The sequence below is a fragment of the Cornus florida genome, unplaced genomic scaffold (assembly GCF_030987335.1).
Source record: "Cornus florida cultivar Cherokee Brave unplaced genomic scaffold, ASM3098733v1 CherokeeBrave_3.0.0_Hap2_Chr10, whole genome shotgun sequence".
Taxonomy (NCBI): domain Eukaryota; kingdom Viridiplantae; phylum Streptophyta; class Magnoliopsida; order Cornales; family Cornaceae; genus Cornus; species Cornus florida.
This window is the reverse complement of record NW_026775580.1, coordinates 76,453,649-76,470,538: the sequence shown is the minus strand read 5'-3', so window position 1 is coordinate 76,470,538 and position 16,890 is coordinate 76,453,649. Positions and strand designations below refer to the sequence as shown.

Sequence of the window (16,890 nt, the reverse complement as noted above, 5' to 3'; positions counted from 1 at the left end):
CCACTCAACTTTTAGAATGGCCCACTTCACAAAAAAAAAAAAAAAAAAAATTCAAATTTGTCTACAATTTCTTTTTTATTCTTCGACGATGCCCCCTCTAAAAAATTCCTGGGTCCGTCACTGGACATAGCATGATTCTCCGCTAGCCTTCTTGGTGACTATCTACTTCTATGCATCAACATGATCTAATTGATCCAGGACGCGCCCACCATCTTAGCCATGAAACTATACCGGTCTGCAGCTCCATCGATCTGCATTGAATGAATCAAAAGATAAATTATTTTTATTCCTAAAATAAATAAATTCACTCACACGCAAGCTCGACCTTCAACCTCCTCTCTGAGAAGGTGAAACAATGCTTACTTGAGTCGAGGTTTTGTGGTGTCAAATGCAAACAATAATGAAAACATAAATGAGATGGTATCAAAATCTAGTAGAATAGAACACTTGCCTTTTTCTTAGTCGACATTCCTTCACCATGTCCAGCTTTACATTCAATGCGAGCAATTATTGGATTAGTTTGGGGGCTTTTCTCCAAGCTTGTGCATAGAACATATTGCAATGTCTGGAAAATTGGAAAGAAATAGGATTATAACAAAACAAAATGAAGTTAGCAATTGTACTTGACATGCATACATAAAAACCAAAATATAAAATAAGATACCACACAGTAGATTGTGAACCAGTGAGCTAGTACGTCAATATGAATTTCACAAAAGCTCTTTCCATCTAACTCCCAATCAAGATTTCAAAATAAAGGATCCTATACAACTTCTATCAAGAACCAAAGATTTTTCTAAAATTTGATGGACTAAGAGGAATCAAACTCGTGATACCATTCAGCATCCTCTTTTTTCCCATCTAGCAAAACCTGATAACGTTATACCATACGATAATTTCGTACCTCTTTCTAGCCTAAGTTCCAAATAAACAAAAAATGGGTGACACCTTAGTCCACTAATTACATTTTGTAAGATTTTTTTGTTTTTTTTTTTTCAGCAAGAAATCAGACTACTCCTATCTTCCAATATTAGACATATGAAATCAAACAATACATGAGAAGCTAAACACCTAATTTCCAATAATTTATTGGGGAAAACAAAAACTTAATTTCCAATCACAGAAAACCCACCGCTAAAAACTTCAGTGAGTGTGATGGCACAACACGATCATCGTGATCAGCAGTCAATAACATGATGGGTGGGTACTGAGAAGGCTTATCAGGAGATTTTTCCCATGGCCTACTGACATTATGTAGTGGCGAGTACCTGAAAGAACAGTTGAAAAAAAAAAAAAAAAAAATTCAAGAATGAAGAACAGCCTACCAAGATAGAAAGAAAGAAGATAACATCAGAGTATATAATCCCAATCAAATATATTTAGAATACCCCTTCGCTCAACACACAATCCCCATAAAATTGGTGGTTGGGATTGCAGGATCAGTCGGAATCTAGAATTATACAGTTTATGTTACAAAAAAATTGAAGCATCAAGATACCGTAAAGAACATAATATAACTCACTTGACTAGCCAATGGAACTCCTCCTCCTTATCTGAACAGCCATAGTCACATGCCCACATACGACCTAGAAGGACAAGCCTAAATCAGAAATAGGTAAAAATAATTATACCAAGTGAACCTAAGAACATACTTACCAAGAATATATTTAAAAAGAAAAACAAGAACATAGGCAAACCTATAGTGAACTTGTGGAATCTAAGCATGTCAAAACAACCAACTTCAGCAAGTGCACAGCCAAAAAGATCCGGTCTCTGAAACCACAGAATTTAGCAATTGAGTGCATAAACACAAAACAATAAAAATGACGGATGAAATAAAAAATGTGACCAGGAATTAACCAACAATGCCATACTTGATTGATGCAAGCCCCAACAAGAAGCCCGCCGTTGCTTCCACCTTCAATACACAACTTTCTGGGCTGGGTATAACCAGCAGAGACAAGATATTCAGCAGCAGAAATGAAGTCATCAAAGCCATTCTGTTTTTTTGCGAGGATACCAGCTTTATGCCATTCTTCTCCATACTCTCCACCACCACGAATGTTTGCAATGCAGAAAATACCACCTAAATGCCTTGCAAGTACAATACGATCAATGTCGAATGATGATGTAATATTGACGTTAAATCCACCATATCCATATAACAAGCACAGGTGTGATCCATCCAGAAGAATGTTTTTTCTACTCACTATAAACATAGGTATTCGAGTACCATCCTTACTATGAAAAAATACCTGGAAATGAAAAAAATCAATAAAAAGATATATAAGAAGACAGACATAGGACACAAGCTTTGGCAAGCTCAAAGACGCCCTTCCCCAAAGTTCCAAACAATCATACAAAGTATTTCAATAGTGGGTGTAAAGAAACAACTTTTCTTCCTCAGTGAATAGGATAACAGAGAACATAGGGAAATTCTATGAAAAAAGACAAGACCAATGGCAGAATTTGCCGACATATAAAGGAAAAAAACAAAGTAAAGCAATAGTACACTGCAGCAGTACAACAAAAAATAAAAAATAAAAAACTATTTAGGGTGTTTTACCATAAAACAAATCAATAGATGTCTCTACTGTCCGATTGAAACCTTCAAGGGTTAACTCCCAACCTGGATCATATCATTCCAGTAAATTATTATGAAATGCTACACTTTTTTGTGTGTGAACATCTTCTTTTCTTTTGTTTTAATTTATTTTCTTTACTTTTGTATAAATATTTTTCTATAAGAAACCAAGTGGGTAGGTACATAAGACAGAAAAATTGAAGGATATAAACTATATTACACTGGAAAGGACATACATAGAAATGGAGTAGGGACGGGATAATTACTGATAAGAATTTACAAGAAGATGTGGCAACCATTATTAGAAAAGAATATAGAATAATATTAGTAAAACTCGTATCAGGAGTAAATATAGTTGGAGGACTAATAATTTTGGTAACATATGGACGAATTAAAGCAAGGGATGCCTGAAGGAGAAAAAGTGGGAGTATATTAGATAGTACATGCTGAACATGGATTTGGAGATAGAAATTATGCGGACATCTTATATTTTGCGGTAGCATATAATCTTACAATTAGGAATATCTATTTTAAAGAAAGGGATTAACACTTAATAACCTTCAAAAGTGGACCAAATATGAGTCAAATCGATTTCTTTTTAACTAGAAAAGATTGTAAGGTTATCCCTGAAGAGAGTTCAACATCACAACATAGGCTTCTTGTTTTAGATTTATATATAAAAGCACAACCTAAGAGGAGACAGAGAATTATAAACCCAAGGACTAGGTGGTGAAATTTAAGAGGGGAGAAAGTAGATTTATTATTATTACTATTAATAAAAAAATAAATAAAAAGATTTTACAAGAAGCAATATGGACTGTAGAAGATGAAACAAACTTAATGTGGAATAAAATGACTTCATTTATTAAAAGAGTAGCAAAAGAAGTCCCAGGGGAATCAAAAGGAACGAGACCATTATTATTTAAGGAAACTTGGTGGTGGAATGAACAAGTTCAAAAGTTGTAAAAACCAAATGGGAATGCTATAAAGTTTGACAAGAAAACTAAAAATAGTGGAACCTTTGAAAGGAAAAAAAAAAAGAAAAAAACGGTAACTAAGAAAGTTAAAAAAGTAGCAAGTGAAGCAAAACATTAAGTATATGAAAATTTCTATTCTAAATTAGACACAAAAGAAAGGGAGAAGAATATATATAAACTTGAGAAACTAAGGGAGAGGAAAACTATAGATTTTAGCCATATTAAATGCATTTAGAGTGAAGATTCACGGGGTTTAGTGAAAAACAATGAAATTAAAGATGGATGGAAAAATATTTTAGAGAAATTGCCAGATCAAAATTATAAAGGACCCTTAGGCTTTAGATGAATATAGTGACCTTTGAGATAAGGTATTTTTCCGTAGGGTCAAGGAGTGGGAGGTTAGAAACGCCTGCACGAAGATGAAATCTGGAAGGGCTTTAGGACCCGATGACAATCCTATTGAGGTTTGGAAGTGTCGAGAAGTTGGTTATTCTTAGTTAGCAAAATTGTTTAATAATATATTAAAAAAACTAAGAGGATGCCTGATGAGTGGCACAAAAGTGTCATAATGCCTATATATAAAAATAAAGGTGACACACAAAGTTGTAATAATTATCATGGTATTAAATTAATGGATCACACTATGAAAAATAAAGGTGACATTGATCAAGGCTGCCCCCTATCTCCTATGTTGTTCACTTTGATCACAGAATTGTTCTCAACTTTGGTAGCAGATGCAGTTCAAAGAAAAGAATTAGTAGTGTTGAAATCTATGGCAAAGTATCAACAGCCTATCAGTCATATATTTTTTGCAGATGATCTTATATTGGCTTGTGAGGCTTCAACTCATAACTCAACTATTCTGGAGGACATTTTCAGGAGATTTGAATCTGTTACAGGGCTTCAAATTAACCATGGAAAGAGCAGGGTGTTATTTTCCAGAGCTGTGAGAAGAAGACATGTGTTGCTACAGGTTCTGAAATGTACTGAAGATGACTTCCCCATTAAATACCTAGGGTTACCTTTGTGCCCTGCTGGGTTAAAGAGGGTTCAGTGTGAGGATCCGTTGGATAAAATTACAAATAAAATTGTATGCTGGAACACAAAGCTGCTTTCTCTATCAGGTAGATTGGAGCTCTTAAGGGCTGTTATTACTCCTATTTTCCAATATTCGTGCTGTATCTATGATATTCCTATGGCTATTATTAATCAAATTCAGAAGAAATGTCGTGACTTTCTTTGGGGAAGTACTGAAACTACAAAGAAGATCCATATGCTTAATTGGAAGAAGGTTACCACTCCAAAAGCTGAAGGAGGTTTGGGGCTGTGGAAGCTGTCAGATGTTCAGGTTGCTGCTAGATGTGTGTTAGTTTGGGACTATTTAAACAGTAAAGACAAATTATGGATTTCTTGGTTTCAATTCAGATATGCTAAAGGTACAAACTATTGGACTGTGGTTGTTAAGCAAACAAGTTCCACTATATGGAAATCAATGGTATCTGTTAGAGAGTTGGTGCAGCAGAATATTACTTTTCAGATTGGGAATGGCTGCCAAACTAGTCTGTTCAAGGATCCGTGGTGTAGTGGGCAACTTTTCAGTGCTGTGTTTGGTCACAGCACTGTTAGAAGCTTACATTTTCACAGGGATGTCAAACTTAATTCCTTAATATTGAATGGAGCTTGGAATTTTCATATTTTGCAAGGTGAGAATTTTGCAGCACTGAAGTTTCTGCAGAATACGAGCATTAAAGATGGAGAGGATAATGTGCAGTGGAATGAAGGGAAATTTAGCTTCAAAACTGCTTGGAATAGTGCCAGGATTACTGATTTAGAAGTGCCTTGGTTCAAATTATGTTGGGGCAAAACAAGGCCCAGGTGGTCCACAATTGCTATTATGGTGTTATGGGATAAATTGCCTACTTTGTGTAATCTGCAGAGAAGAAATATATGCCTGGTTCCTAGATGTGATCTCTGTCAGCATAGCATCAATTTTACTGATCATTTGTTTGTTCTTTGTCCTTTCTCTCAAGGAGTTTGGAAATGGTTGGGTGAGGTTTTGGGTTGGGATTTAAATAAATTCCAGGAGGTTTTAACAGTGTGGGATCTATTCCTTTGGATGGATAAGCTGTATCAAAATTCTAAGCAACTTCAAAGTCTTTTTGCTGCTGTTTTATGGTATATTTGGAAGGAAAGAAATAGCAGGCTTCATGGCTCAACTAATCTTCCAATTGAAGTAGTGGCTGCGGAGGATTAATTTTACTGATGTTATATTGTAATCCTTTTGTTGAGGTCGTATTTTTGTATTGGAAATGGGCTTTTTCATTAAAGCACATGTTCCTGGTTTTTTATATTTGTCAATTCTCTGAGGGTATGCCCTCTGTACTCCTGTAATCATGTTGATTTTTTGAGCAATACACAACCCCAATTATGAAAAAAATAAAAAATAAAGGAGACATACAAAGTTGTAATAATTATCATGGTATTAAATTAATGGATCACATTATGAAACTTTGGGAGAGAGTGATTGAACAGCGCCTAAGACTAGACTGAAGTGTCAGAAAATCAATTTGGATTCATGCCAGGAAGGTCAATGATGGAGGCAATTTACTTATCGAGGGGACTAATGGAACGATATAGAGAGAATAAAAGCATACGATTTTTATTTATTTGAAGAAAGCTTATGATAATACCTAGAGATCTAATGTGGAGGGTTTTAGAAAAGAAAGGAGCTATAAAGGGATAAATTGATACAATAAAGGACATGTTTTTTTTTTTTTTTTAATGGTTGTGTGACTATAGTTAGAAAACCTGTAGGGAAAATGAGTGAATTCCAAATCACTGTACATCAAGGGTCAGCATATACTTTTTTGCCTTAATTATGGATGAGCTGACAAGACATGTCGAAGATGAGATTCCAGTGTATGTTCTTGCCGATGATATTATTTTAGTCATTAAGACTAGAGAAGGAGTTAATGCCGAATTGGAGGTTTGGAGTGAAGCTTTAGAATTAAAAGGGTTTTAAGATAACTAGAAATAAAATTGAACAAATAGAGTGTAACTTTAGTAAATTTAGAAAGACAAATGAGGATGTAGTGAGAATTGAGAATCAAAGATACAAAAAGGTGAACATTTTACTTATTTAGGTTCGATTATTCATAACGAAGGAGAAATTGGAAATGACCTTAGTCTTAGAATCAAGGCAAGATGGGTTAAATGAAGGAGTGCATCTAGTATATTGTCTGTTAAGCGTATCCCCTTAAGATTGAAAGGGAAGTTCTATCGACCCGCAATTAGACCAGCTACTTTATGGCATAGAATGTTGGTAACATATGCATAAAGTGTGGGCGGCAGAAAAGCGAATGCTGGGAAAAGTGAGTGTAGCGAAAATGTGAATGTTGAGACGGATTTGTGGTAAGACTATAAAGGCTAGAATTAGAAATGATCACATTCAGGAGATGGTTGGCGTATCACAAATTGGAGATAAAATAAGTGAAAATCGACTAAGCCCAGAAGACCTATAAATGCGCCAGTTAGGAAGAGTGATATAGTCTACATTGAGGGTAATACAAGGAAAAAAGGAAGACCAAGGTTAACGTGGGTAGAGTTAGTAAAGAAGAATATGATAGCATGTGGTTTGACTAGGGCTATGGCCGTACATAGAGCGGAATGGAAACATGAGATTCATGTAACCGACCCCAAGTAGTTGGAAAAAAGGCTTTGTTGTTGTTGTTGTTGTATTTTTGTGTAAGAGAAATTAAGACATCCAACACTTTTTAGGCTAAATGGTAACAAGACCTGCAATTAGAATATATAAGGTTGGGTTTTTTAAGTAAGATCCATCGTGAATATATATACATATATATATTTGCATTGAAGCATGAGGATCATGTCTGAAGAAATATAAGATCAAATGGGTCCTGTCAATCCACAAGCAAAGGGTAGTAAATAAATTAAACATCCAAACAAAAATTAAACAGAGAACCAACTCAACCTATTTTAGAAAAGGCAAAAAAAAAAAAATCAACCTATTTCTAATGCTAAATGTTAAAAGTATAAAAGCATCTACCTGGTTAACATGAAAATCTTTGCGGTCGAATTGAGGAATAACAATTTCTCGGAATACTTTCATATCTGGAATCTCGGTCCCTAAGTTGCACTGATAAATAATGGCAGGAGTAAGGAAGCTAACAAACTTAATAAAAACCATACTATCTTTTCGCCGTGCAGAAATCGAATAAACTGTACCAATGTCAATGGGTAAATGATGCAGCAAGGAACCCGTTTGCAAGTCTCTTAATTGCAGGACATGTTTCACATCACTCAAGTAACAGACAACAATTTGATTACCATTAACAGCGACAGCCGATTCAAGCACATCCTTTTCGGCTTCTTGGACAACATCTGTCCAAGCACTTGGTTCTCTGACATCTACCCGGATTAACTTGTTTTTAGGAGCATCCTTATTACTCAGAAAAGTGAACACAGTATCGTCATTTGCTATAGCAGTATAAGTTGCATCAAATTTGTCAACAAGTTTAACAAATGGAAGTAGGTCCTTTTGCCCCCTGTGACCTTCAAGCCCATTAGGAAGTGTAGACATGTCACAATAATAAAATTTGTTGTCTGAAGCACTCTCCAAAATATACAAAAGAACATACTGCAAAAAGTATGGAAAATTAGCAATATATATATTTATAAACATTTTATGTAAGAATTTATTATATATAAAAAATAATAATAATAAAAAAAAAACTTAAATGAATATTCAGGCAATCACGAAATAATGCAAACAGAGAAGCAATTAAAATTAGTTCAATACTTCATTATATAGGAAAAAAATTGCACATATAATCCTCACGACATGATAATGTTTCTTATGTCCGTTTGGATGCAATAACCACATACCCAGAGAAATGTTGCCTAATTATGTCCATTGTATTAAACATTCAATTCCAGCAAGAAGGACACTCTTTCTTATTCAGCCCCATCAACTATACCTTCTTCCTGACATATATATCTATACGTTTCTTACGGAGCATAATGCTCCTCATGTTTGCTCCAAATTGTCATCATCAGCCACAAATTGGCCTCTCTCTCTCTCTCTCTCTGACACAAACACACAGGCAAAACTAATACTTTTGAGCGATAGGAATGACGGCACAATCACAAGAGGGCATGTCTGAATGCAGTAGTAAAATAATGCAGGCATGGTTAAGGAGGGGGACAGCTGCACAGTTCATAACAGAATTGTAATGATGAATGCCAGTCAGCACATGAAGGAAGGAATGCTGTCATAAATGAAATAAGCTTCAAATTCTAATATGGTATATTACTCGTCCGATTTACAAAATAATTAATGGCAGCACAGATCTAACCGGGATTAAGCTAGGCAAGATATGAACTACTCTGAAATTTATACATTTTTCTTTTCACCATAGGAAATGAATAATACACTGAATTACGAGAACAAAAGAGATAGAGCTGAATTACAAGTACAAAAGAGAGAATTCTCAACTAAAAAGAGAAAAGAAAAAGAGGCAAGACAAATGTACATCCTCCATACTACAAAATTTACATATGCAGTAAGACAATTTAATACAATCCCTGAACGCAACTCTTTTTTTGGTAATTACCCAGAATACGACTTTATCGAAGCCTTCCCGCATTAAATTATAAAACTAGATGACACACGGCAGCTCCATGGGTATCCATAGTCCAATTGTTAAAGTTAATGCTAATTTAAACACAACTCAACAAAGCCTTTCAAAAATACTTTAGGTATGCTACATAAATCCTGTTTTTCCACTCCATAAAGCATAATTTAACTAATTTTTTCCTACTGAATATTTTTTTTTCCCTGAATAATTTAAAATTTAAGTAATTTTAAAATTATGGATGCAAACAGATCCACCTGCATTCTAATCCCACTGCATCAGCCTCGCCATGGTCGAAGAGAATAATAGACCACTAAAAATTCTAAATTTTGTTATTTAACAGGTAATTTGGCCTTAATACATAATTTTGACAAACATACTGGAGACTAGGAAGCACGGACACTCCAAAATGGGCGAAGAATCCATGTTCGACACATGTTGGACATGCCAAAAAACGTGTCTGGAATTTTTTATTTTTTTTGAATTTTCAGACACGGCACGGACACTCCGCAGACACGGACACGGCACGGACACTTCTGGAATTTTTTTTATTTTTTATTTTTGAATGCTGATATGTTCTTTTTTTTTTTTGTTTTGTACTACCCTTTTGGTATTGTAAATGGTAAAAGTCCTATGTCAAATGATGGATGGGAATAAATGATAGTACACTGACTTGTTTTTGTATCTTTTTTGGGGATTAGCCTTTAGGTTTTTGTGAATGTTAAGTGCTAACAATAAAGTCCTGAATGTTAAACAGTCATGAATGTTAATAGTCCTTTATGCCCATGCTTTTGTATTTGGAGTAAAGTTGCAATGATGATTAAATGATACTAGTTATTATTCTAATGTCTTGTTTTTTATTTGGTTTTATAACTCTGCAACATTGTTCTTTTATAGTTTATTAGTTATGAGTTATGATTTGTGGTTTTTTTTTTCATTGTGAGGTTGATGAAAAATAGCAACACTCATTAATTTTTAAAGTACTACATCATATACATATATATATACTATTCGCCGTGTCCGTATCCTAATTTTTTTGGATTTGTCGTGTCGCCGTGTCGGTGTCGTGTCGTACTCGTGTCCCGTATCCGTGTCTGTGCTTCTTAGACTGGAGAGCAGTAGAGAGAAATGAAGCCTAACTCCACAAGTATTAGTTTCATTTTTTGGCAGACAAAACAAATCTTTTTGGCAAAAGGAACTGATATGGAATATTGATAATTACCAAATAGTAGAATATTTTTTTAATATAACAATTTAAACAACGTCATCCTTGCCACCAGCTTGGATCATATTTCAAAAAGATAAAAATTACTAAAACCTTCAGTTTTTTTCTTTCCATATAAAACATAATCACCTATTCTATAACTGGTCTCTCTCTCTCTCTCCTCCCCCCCCCCCCCCCCCCCCCCCCCCCCAAAAAAAAAAAAAAGTACCCCACCTTTTCTTTCCTAGTGAGAAATGATAAAATCCAACTCTTACCTTTGAGTAGGGTGATCAAGAATCTTGGCAAGAGTATAAACATCTTAGTATAAGCATTTCCCATGACAGCTAAAAACATGGAAAGGAGAATAAACTACTACCAGTGATAGACATGAAATTGGACCAATCATCTTAATGGTATTGTAAAATTTTTAAAATTGTGTCTCAAATTCCTAATTTAATTACATTTCTATTTTAGAATTGTATTTTATTAGGTAATTTCTTGTTTGGCAAGTCTTGGGCGCCAAGGAATTGTAATCCTTGTCCAACGAGGAATTGAGTGTGGAACTCTATAAATAGGCACCTAGGTTATGGGTTGAGACTTATGAGATTGAGAGAGATGTAGTCTCGTGAGAGAGTTGATGGGTAGAGGCAGTTTGTGGGTTGGTAGAGTAGATAAAACATAGAGGGTCACTAGTAGCGAGGAGATAAACTCGTAGAGTGGTACATGGTAAAAAGGCATGTAAATGGTGTTGGTACTCTGCAATTGTAATATCTCCACGCATCTTGGTGGAATCTCTTCTCATCCGTGGTTGCAGACCGGTTTTGGTTGAACCACGTTATATCTTGTGTTTGTGTGTGATTACTTTATTGACTTTCATTGGATCTTGTTATTCGCGTGTTTTCACTGCCCCAACAAATTGGTATCGGATGCAAAGGTGAAGGAGATCCAGAAAACACAAGGAGTCTCAACAAGTGCTAAAACAAGTTTCAGTTACAAGTGGAGTCAATCGGCTTGGTTGGTCACTATGGTCAGAAAATCGACATGGGTTACATAGCATGGAGCTCGAGTAGTCAAGGTGGAGCCGAAGTTTGACTGATCGAGTAGTCTACAATGTAGAAAATAAAAGTTTTGCAAGAGGATTGTGACCTCTTGGCATTCAATTGGAAAGAAAATGAGGAACTGGCTCTGTGGGTGGAAGTCCCAAAATAGAAACCTAACTTAATTAGGTTTCTATTTTAGAGTTGTATTTTATTAGATAATTTCTTATTTGGCAAGTCTTGGGCTCTTAGGAATTGTAATCCTTGTCCAACATAGAGTTGATTTTGGACCTCTATAAATAGACACCTAGTTTATGGGTTGAGATTTACGAGATTAAGAGAGATGTAGTTTCGTGAGGAAGTTGATAGGTAGAGGTGGTTTGTGGATTGGTAGAGTAGGAAAAACACCGAGGGTCACTAGTAGCAAGGAGATAAACTCGTGGAGTGCTACATAGTAAAAAGGCATGTATGCGGTGTTGGTACTCTACAATTATAATATCTAAGAATCATGGTGGAATCTCATGGATGTAGACCGGTTTTGGTCGAACCACATTATATCTTGTGTTTTTGTGTGATTGCTTTGTTGACTTTCATTGGATCCTATTATTCGCGTGTTTCCGCTTCCCAACATTAAAGAAGCCATTAAGAGTGTAAAACCAAAAAAAGCAGCAAAATAGGATTACCACGATAATTTCCTAAAAAGATATTGTGAATTGGAATAGAAAATTCTCAATAATGGCAAGTTAGAAAGCTTGTTACCTTCCCATCTTGCGTTACTGTTGCTGAATACAAGCTCTTCGGGTGGTCAGGATCCTTCCAACATAAAATATCTTCAGACTGATCGGTTCCAATTGAATGATAGTACACCTCATGATTTAAGTTAGTACTAGTTTCCATCCTAGCATCAAAATTTTCAACCTCCCTAAAAAAACCAAAGCTACTGACATCACAAACAGATATGTGTGTGTGTTACGGTCATGAACATCACATTCACTCCAAGAAAACTAAGATTAAGGAGTTGGTGCAACAGAATTAGAATAACATGATGTCAATTGTGAAGATTTCACCCTTCTCAGATCAGAATAGGTAGACAACAGCTGAATATTTGAAAAACTAGTGTGTAACATATTTAACTGTTCTTCCAGTAATGCATATCATTATTTATCTGATATATGAGAAATATATTATATCAACATATCTGATATTTTCCCAAAACATTTGAAATTGAAAGAGTTAATGAAAAACCGAATGGAAGAACTGGATTTTATTATTTCTCAAAGTTTTTCATACATCCTGAGTTGGGCAAAAGATTGACATCTTTTTTTTTTTTCCTAGTTGATAACTCACACATACTTGTCTCTTCTGAGACTTGAACCCCTAGGAAATTAAGAGGCTGATACCGCTAGGCCACTAGTGCTTTGGTAGATTGATAACTTTGACACTGGATAGTGCATCCTAGAATCCTCTATTGAAGATTTAATGGAGAAATCAATGAAGGAAAATCTTTCAGTAATTGATGTTGTTTCTTATTATTGAAGATTTGGTGTTACTGGAGGAATCAGTAGAGAAAAATCCTCCTTATTTCCTATTTTCTAATCATTTCTATTCTCATAATTTCTTCTCCTATATAAAGAGCTTCCACCATTGTATTGTGTATGAGTTAAGAGAGCATTATAAAAGTGATGTGGCCCTTTAGGCTCTTTCTGCCTTAATGGATGAACCACGTAATATCTGTGTGTTCTACTTGTTTTATTTATCTTTTCGCCTCCGTTTTATGCTTTGCAACATGGTATTAGAACCTAATTTCTCTTTCTAGGTTCGGACCTCTATTTTGGGGTATTCCCTTAGCATCCGAAATGTTGCTAAGGGTTTCTCGGTACTATTTGTGACTCGTTTGGGCTGCCGGTGTGTTCGGTAACATTATTTTCGTCTTTACCGTGTCTCCGGCAGTTTTTATCGACTTGTTTGGGTTGCCGATGTATTCGGTAGGATTGACCTCGCCTTTGCTGTGTCTCCGACATTTTTTTGTTGACTTGTTTGGACTGTCGGTGTGTTCGATAGCATTGTTCTTCGTCTTCTCTCTTCATCATTTACACTTGTTATCACTCATCATCTCAATGACAAGTTGAGCATTCACGCTCCAACTTGAGGAGGAGTATCGAAGATTTAATGGAGGAATTAGTGGAGGAAAATCTTTCAGTAATTGATATTGTTTCTTATTATTGAAGATTTGGGGTTCCTAGAGGAATCAGTAGAGAAAAACCCTCCTTATTTCCTATTTTCTAATTATTTCCATTCTCATAATTTCTTCTCCTATATAAAGAGCTTCCACCATTGTATTTTGTATGAGTTAAGAGAGCATTATAAAAGTGATATAGCCCTTTGGGCTCTTTGTGTTATGGACGTAGGCCTTAATGGCTGAACCACGTAATATCTGTGTTGTTCTACTTTTTTATTTCTCTTCACTTCCGCTTTATGCTTTGCAACATCCTCAATGCAGTTGTACTTACTTGGGAGCTGGAAAGCGAGAGTAGAAAAAACCTTTGTTATCATGCGTCCAGCTAATGGTGGTAAACTTAGCCTGGAAGAACATAGATATATAAATATGTTTGTGCATATATATAAACCCAATAAGTTCACAACTGAGAATGTGTATATATATTTAATACCCATATACTGATATACAATAAATAAATCATAGTTTCAACGAATACTTACCCATAACAGGGTGTCAGGTTCAACAGTCTTGTCGTCAACCCGCATAACTCTGATTGTGGCCCAATCACTGCCACTAAAACTAAGACAGTATGCAAAATACTTAGCATCTTGACTAATATTATACTCTTTCAATGAGACTGTTCCATCCTCGCTGAGCGCATTTGGATCCAGTAACACCTCTGCTTTTCCATCCAAACTATCCTGAAATAAATTTTCAACGAATTTATTAATTTACAAATGAAAAATAAAAAACCTCTTTAAAATTATTTTACAAACCTGCACATAGAGCACTGTTTGGGGCTGAAGACCAGTGTTATGGAAGTAAAAGTATTTGTCCCCTCGCCTGAATGGAGTTCCATATCGAGGATGATCATAAAGCTTTGTGATCTTCTCTCGGAGCTTTTCCCTCGTGTCACACGTTTTAAGCAACGATTCAGTCAAATTCACCTGCTTCTGAACAAACTCTTTAACTTCTTCGGCATCTGGATTTTCAAGCCTAAGCACAACAATCAAACCAACATCTATCAAATTCTCACAAGCACCTGTAAAATAACGCCTGTTTGCTTGAAGATAACACATTTCCAGAAAACCAGAAAACCAGAAACAAATTGCAAATCGTGGACAGTTTTAGACATGGACAAATGATAAATTACTGACATTTGCGATATTATAGCAACGGAGGTCCTACAGAATTTTACTTTCTTTCCAAACAAAAGGACACACACAACAAAGAGTTTCACACCTGAACAAATGATATATGTAATTGGCACTTACAATATCATCATAAGATAAAAGCATGTGCTAAAGAATTTTCTCTCCTTCCGACCAAAAAGGACATACACTGAAATAATTGATTGATGCTAAGATTTTCCCGCCTAATCACAACAATCAAACCAATATCAATCAGATCTCCCAAAAAAAACTGTTTGTTTCAATAGAAAACATTTCCAGATAAAAAAAAAAAAAAAAAAAAAAAAAAAAAAAAAAAAAAAAAATGCTATTGCAAATCATTGAGATAATTGATTGATTGATGTTAAGATTTTCCCGCAAGCAAATCAATATCAATAAGATTTTCTCAAAAAAAAAAAATCACCGTTGGTTTCAATAGAAAACATTTCCATGAGAAAAAAAAAAAGGGCCATTGCAAAACACTGAGATAATTGATTTGGCTATTGTTTACCATCGATAAGGATCTGGTATGTCAACGCCGTGATAGTTATCAACTACAGAATCGTCTCTGCGAGCTGTTGGATACTGCAATGGCACGTCCATGGCGGAAATCGAACACGTTCTAGGTTTGAGGAGAGAGAAAGAGAAGGCGTGAATGAGGGAGAGAGTTTTGAATATTTGAAATAAGGGTGGTGTGAAGAGAGTGACTTTTATAAGGAGGGGTTTGAGTTCGACGGAAGATAATGGCGTGATTGATTTGCGCGCGCATGAGATGATTTATGTGGTGGGGTGAGAGCCCGATACTAGAGCGAGGGAGGAGATTGAGAGGCGAGAGTGGGTAATTTATCGCCATTTTAGGGCCACCATGTCTTCTTCGTTTCATGTTTGCGGCCAACACTCCTGTTGTGCTTGTGCCAATGCATCAATGAAGAGAAAATACCTCAGTCGTTTTGAATGGCCTCTCTTCTTTTTAATCGTAATTATGAATGGAATCGTTATCCTCTTGCCGCCAACAGTGATATGTCGGGCCCACTGTGGCTTGCAACCACCCGCAACATTTTTACGTGCCTAATTTTTCACTATAGCTTTCTTTAGACACTCCTATCATTAATCGCAACGTTCCCATTTCAATTAAATGCATGCGTTCTTCTTCTTTTAACACTCGGCCTCGCGTATAATATACTGTTTAACTCTCCGCCTCATATAATATAACTTACCTAATAAATTCAATGAAAATTTCTCGACTTGTTTGGTATTTTTTATTTTTTGACCCACTAGCTAGCTTAGAAAACTTCCCTCATTTAATTTTCTATTTTCTTGCATTACTAATCGAAGTACAAAAAAAACAATAAAAAATGATTTTCAGTGACCTATGATCTTCTATTGCTATTATTATATTGTTACTTTTTGATTTTTATTAAATTTATATTTCATATATTCTGATTTAGTCTTTACTAATTTCTAGACCATTTGCTTCTAGTCGTTTTGTCAAGTTTCTAATTTTATTAGGGCGTACCCACCCCAAAAAAATAATTTTTTTTTTTATACTATAGTCAATTTTAACTCAGTTCATAAAATATATATATTTTCTTACTAATATTAGCCAACCTCATCAACAATTTCTAGATCCGCCCCTTTAAAATTCAAATTTTTGTTAAAAGTATTCACTAACACCATTTCATCGACAAACAACATGCATCATGAATGTTTTCTTATTTCATTCAAGATTAGTGTAAGTAAATATGAACTTTGTTACTTCACAACTGTGTAAACCCAGTCTTGGTATCCTCCTACATATCCTTAATGCTGCTAATAAGATTTAAAGTAATTTTTTATTTTCCTGTACGGCCCACCAAATTATATCCTTGGAACTCTATCACGTGTTTTCTCCAAGTACATGAAAACTGTAAAAGTCTATATTTGCTTACTTCGACATTGCTTAAGTAAATGGCCTAGCTTCAGGTAGATCTTTCTGGCATAAAACCAAACTGATTTTTGAACATTATGGTTTCATTCTTCAATCTCTGTTATATAATCCTTTCCAACA

At 35.2% G+C, this 16,890-nt stretch overlaps 1 protein-coding gene across 3 annotated transcripts; it reads right to left on the bottom strand.

The window, feature by feature from the left end:
* Positions 1-35: 35 nt before the first annotated feature.
* On the bottom strand, positions 36-15,775 carry LOC132276409 (uncharacterized). 3 transcript variants are annotated; one of them, XM_059777818.1, is made up of 13 exons: positions 15,355-15,416; positions 14,949-15,049; positions 14,451-14,670; positions 14,175-14,375; positions 13,967-14,037; positions 12,216-12,378; positions 7,628-8,218; positions 1,875-2,255; positions 1,698-1,773; positions 1,523-1,586; positions 1,133-1,268; positions 452-565; positions 36-251 (listed from the first exon to the last, which is right to left on the bottom strand). In XM_059777818.1, the coding sequence occupies exons 2-13, from the start codon at positions 14,957-14,959 to the stop codon at positions 186-188; spliced, it is 2,094 nt and encodes a 697-aa protein (XP_059633801.1). In that variant the 5' UTR covers positions 14,960-15,049; positions 15,355-15,416; the 3' UTR covers positions 36-185. The 3 variants fall into 3 exon arrangements, with proteins under 3 accessions (XP_059633801.1, XP_059633799.1, XP_059633802.1); XM_059777816.1 differs by lacking the exon at positions 14,949-15,049 and having other exon boundaries at positions 15,355-15,775; XM_059777819.1 differs by lacking the exons at positions 36-251; positions 452-565; positions 1,133-1,268; positions 14,949-15,049 and having other exon boundaries at positions 1,539-1,600; positions 15,355-15,775.
* Positions 15,776-16,890: the final 1,115 nt, after the last annotated feature.

Coding starts and splice junctions, on each gene's coding strand:
- LOC132276409 (XM_059777816.1), bottom strand. CDS start 15,446: ATGGACGTGCCATTGCAGTATCCAACAGCTCGCAGAGACGATTCTGTA. Junction 1,269..1,522: donor GAGTTCCATTGGCTAGTCAA/GTGAGTTATATT, acceptor CTGTTCTTTCAG/GTACTCGCCACTACATAATG. Junction 252..451: donor GAATGTCGACTAAGAAAAAG/GCAAGTGTTCTA, acceptor CATTCAATGCAG/ATCGATGGAGCTGCAGACCG.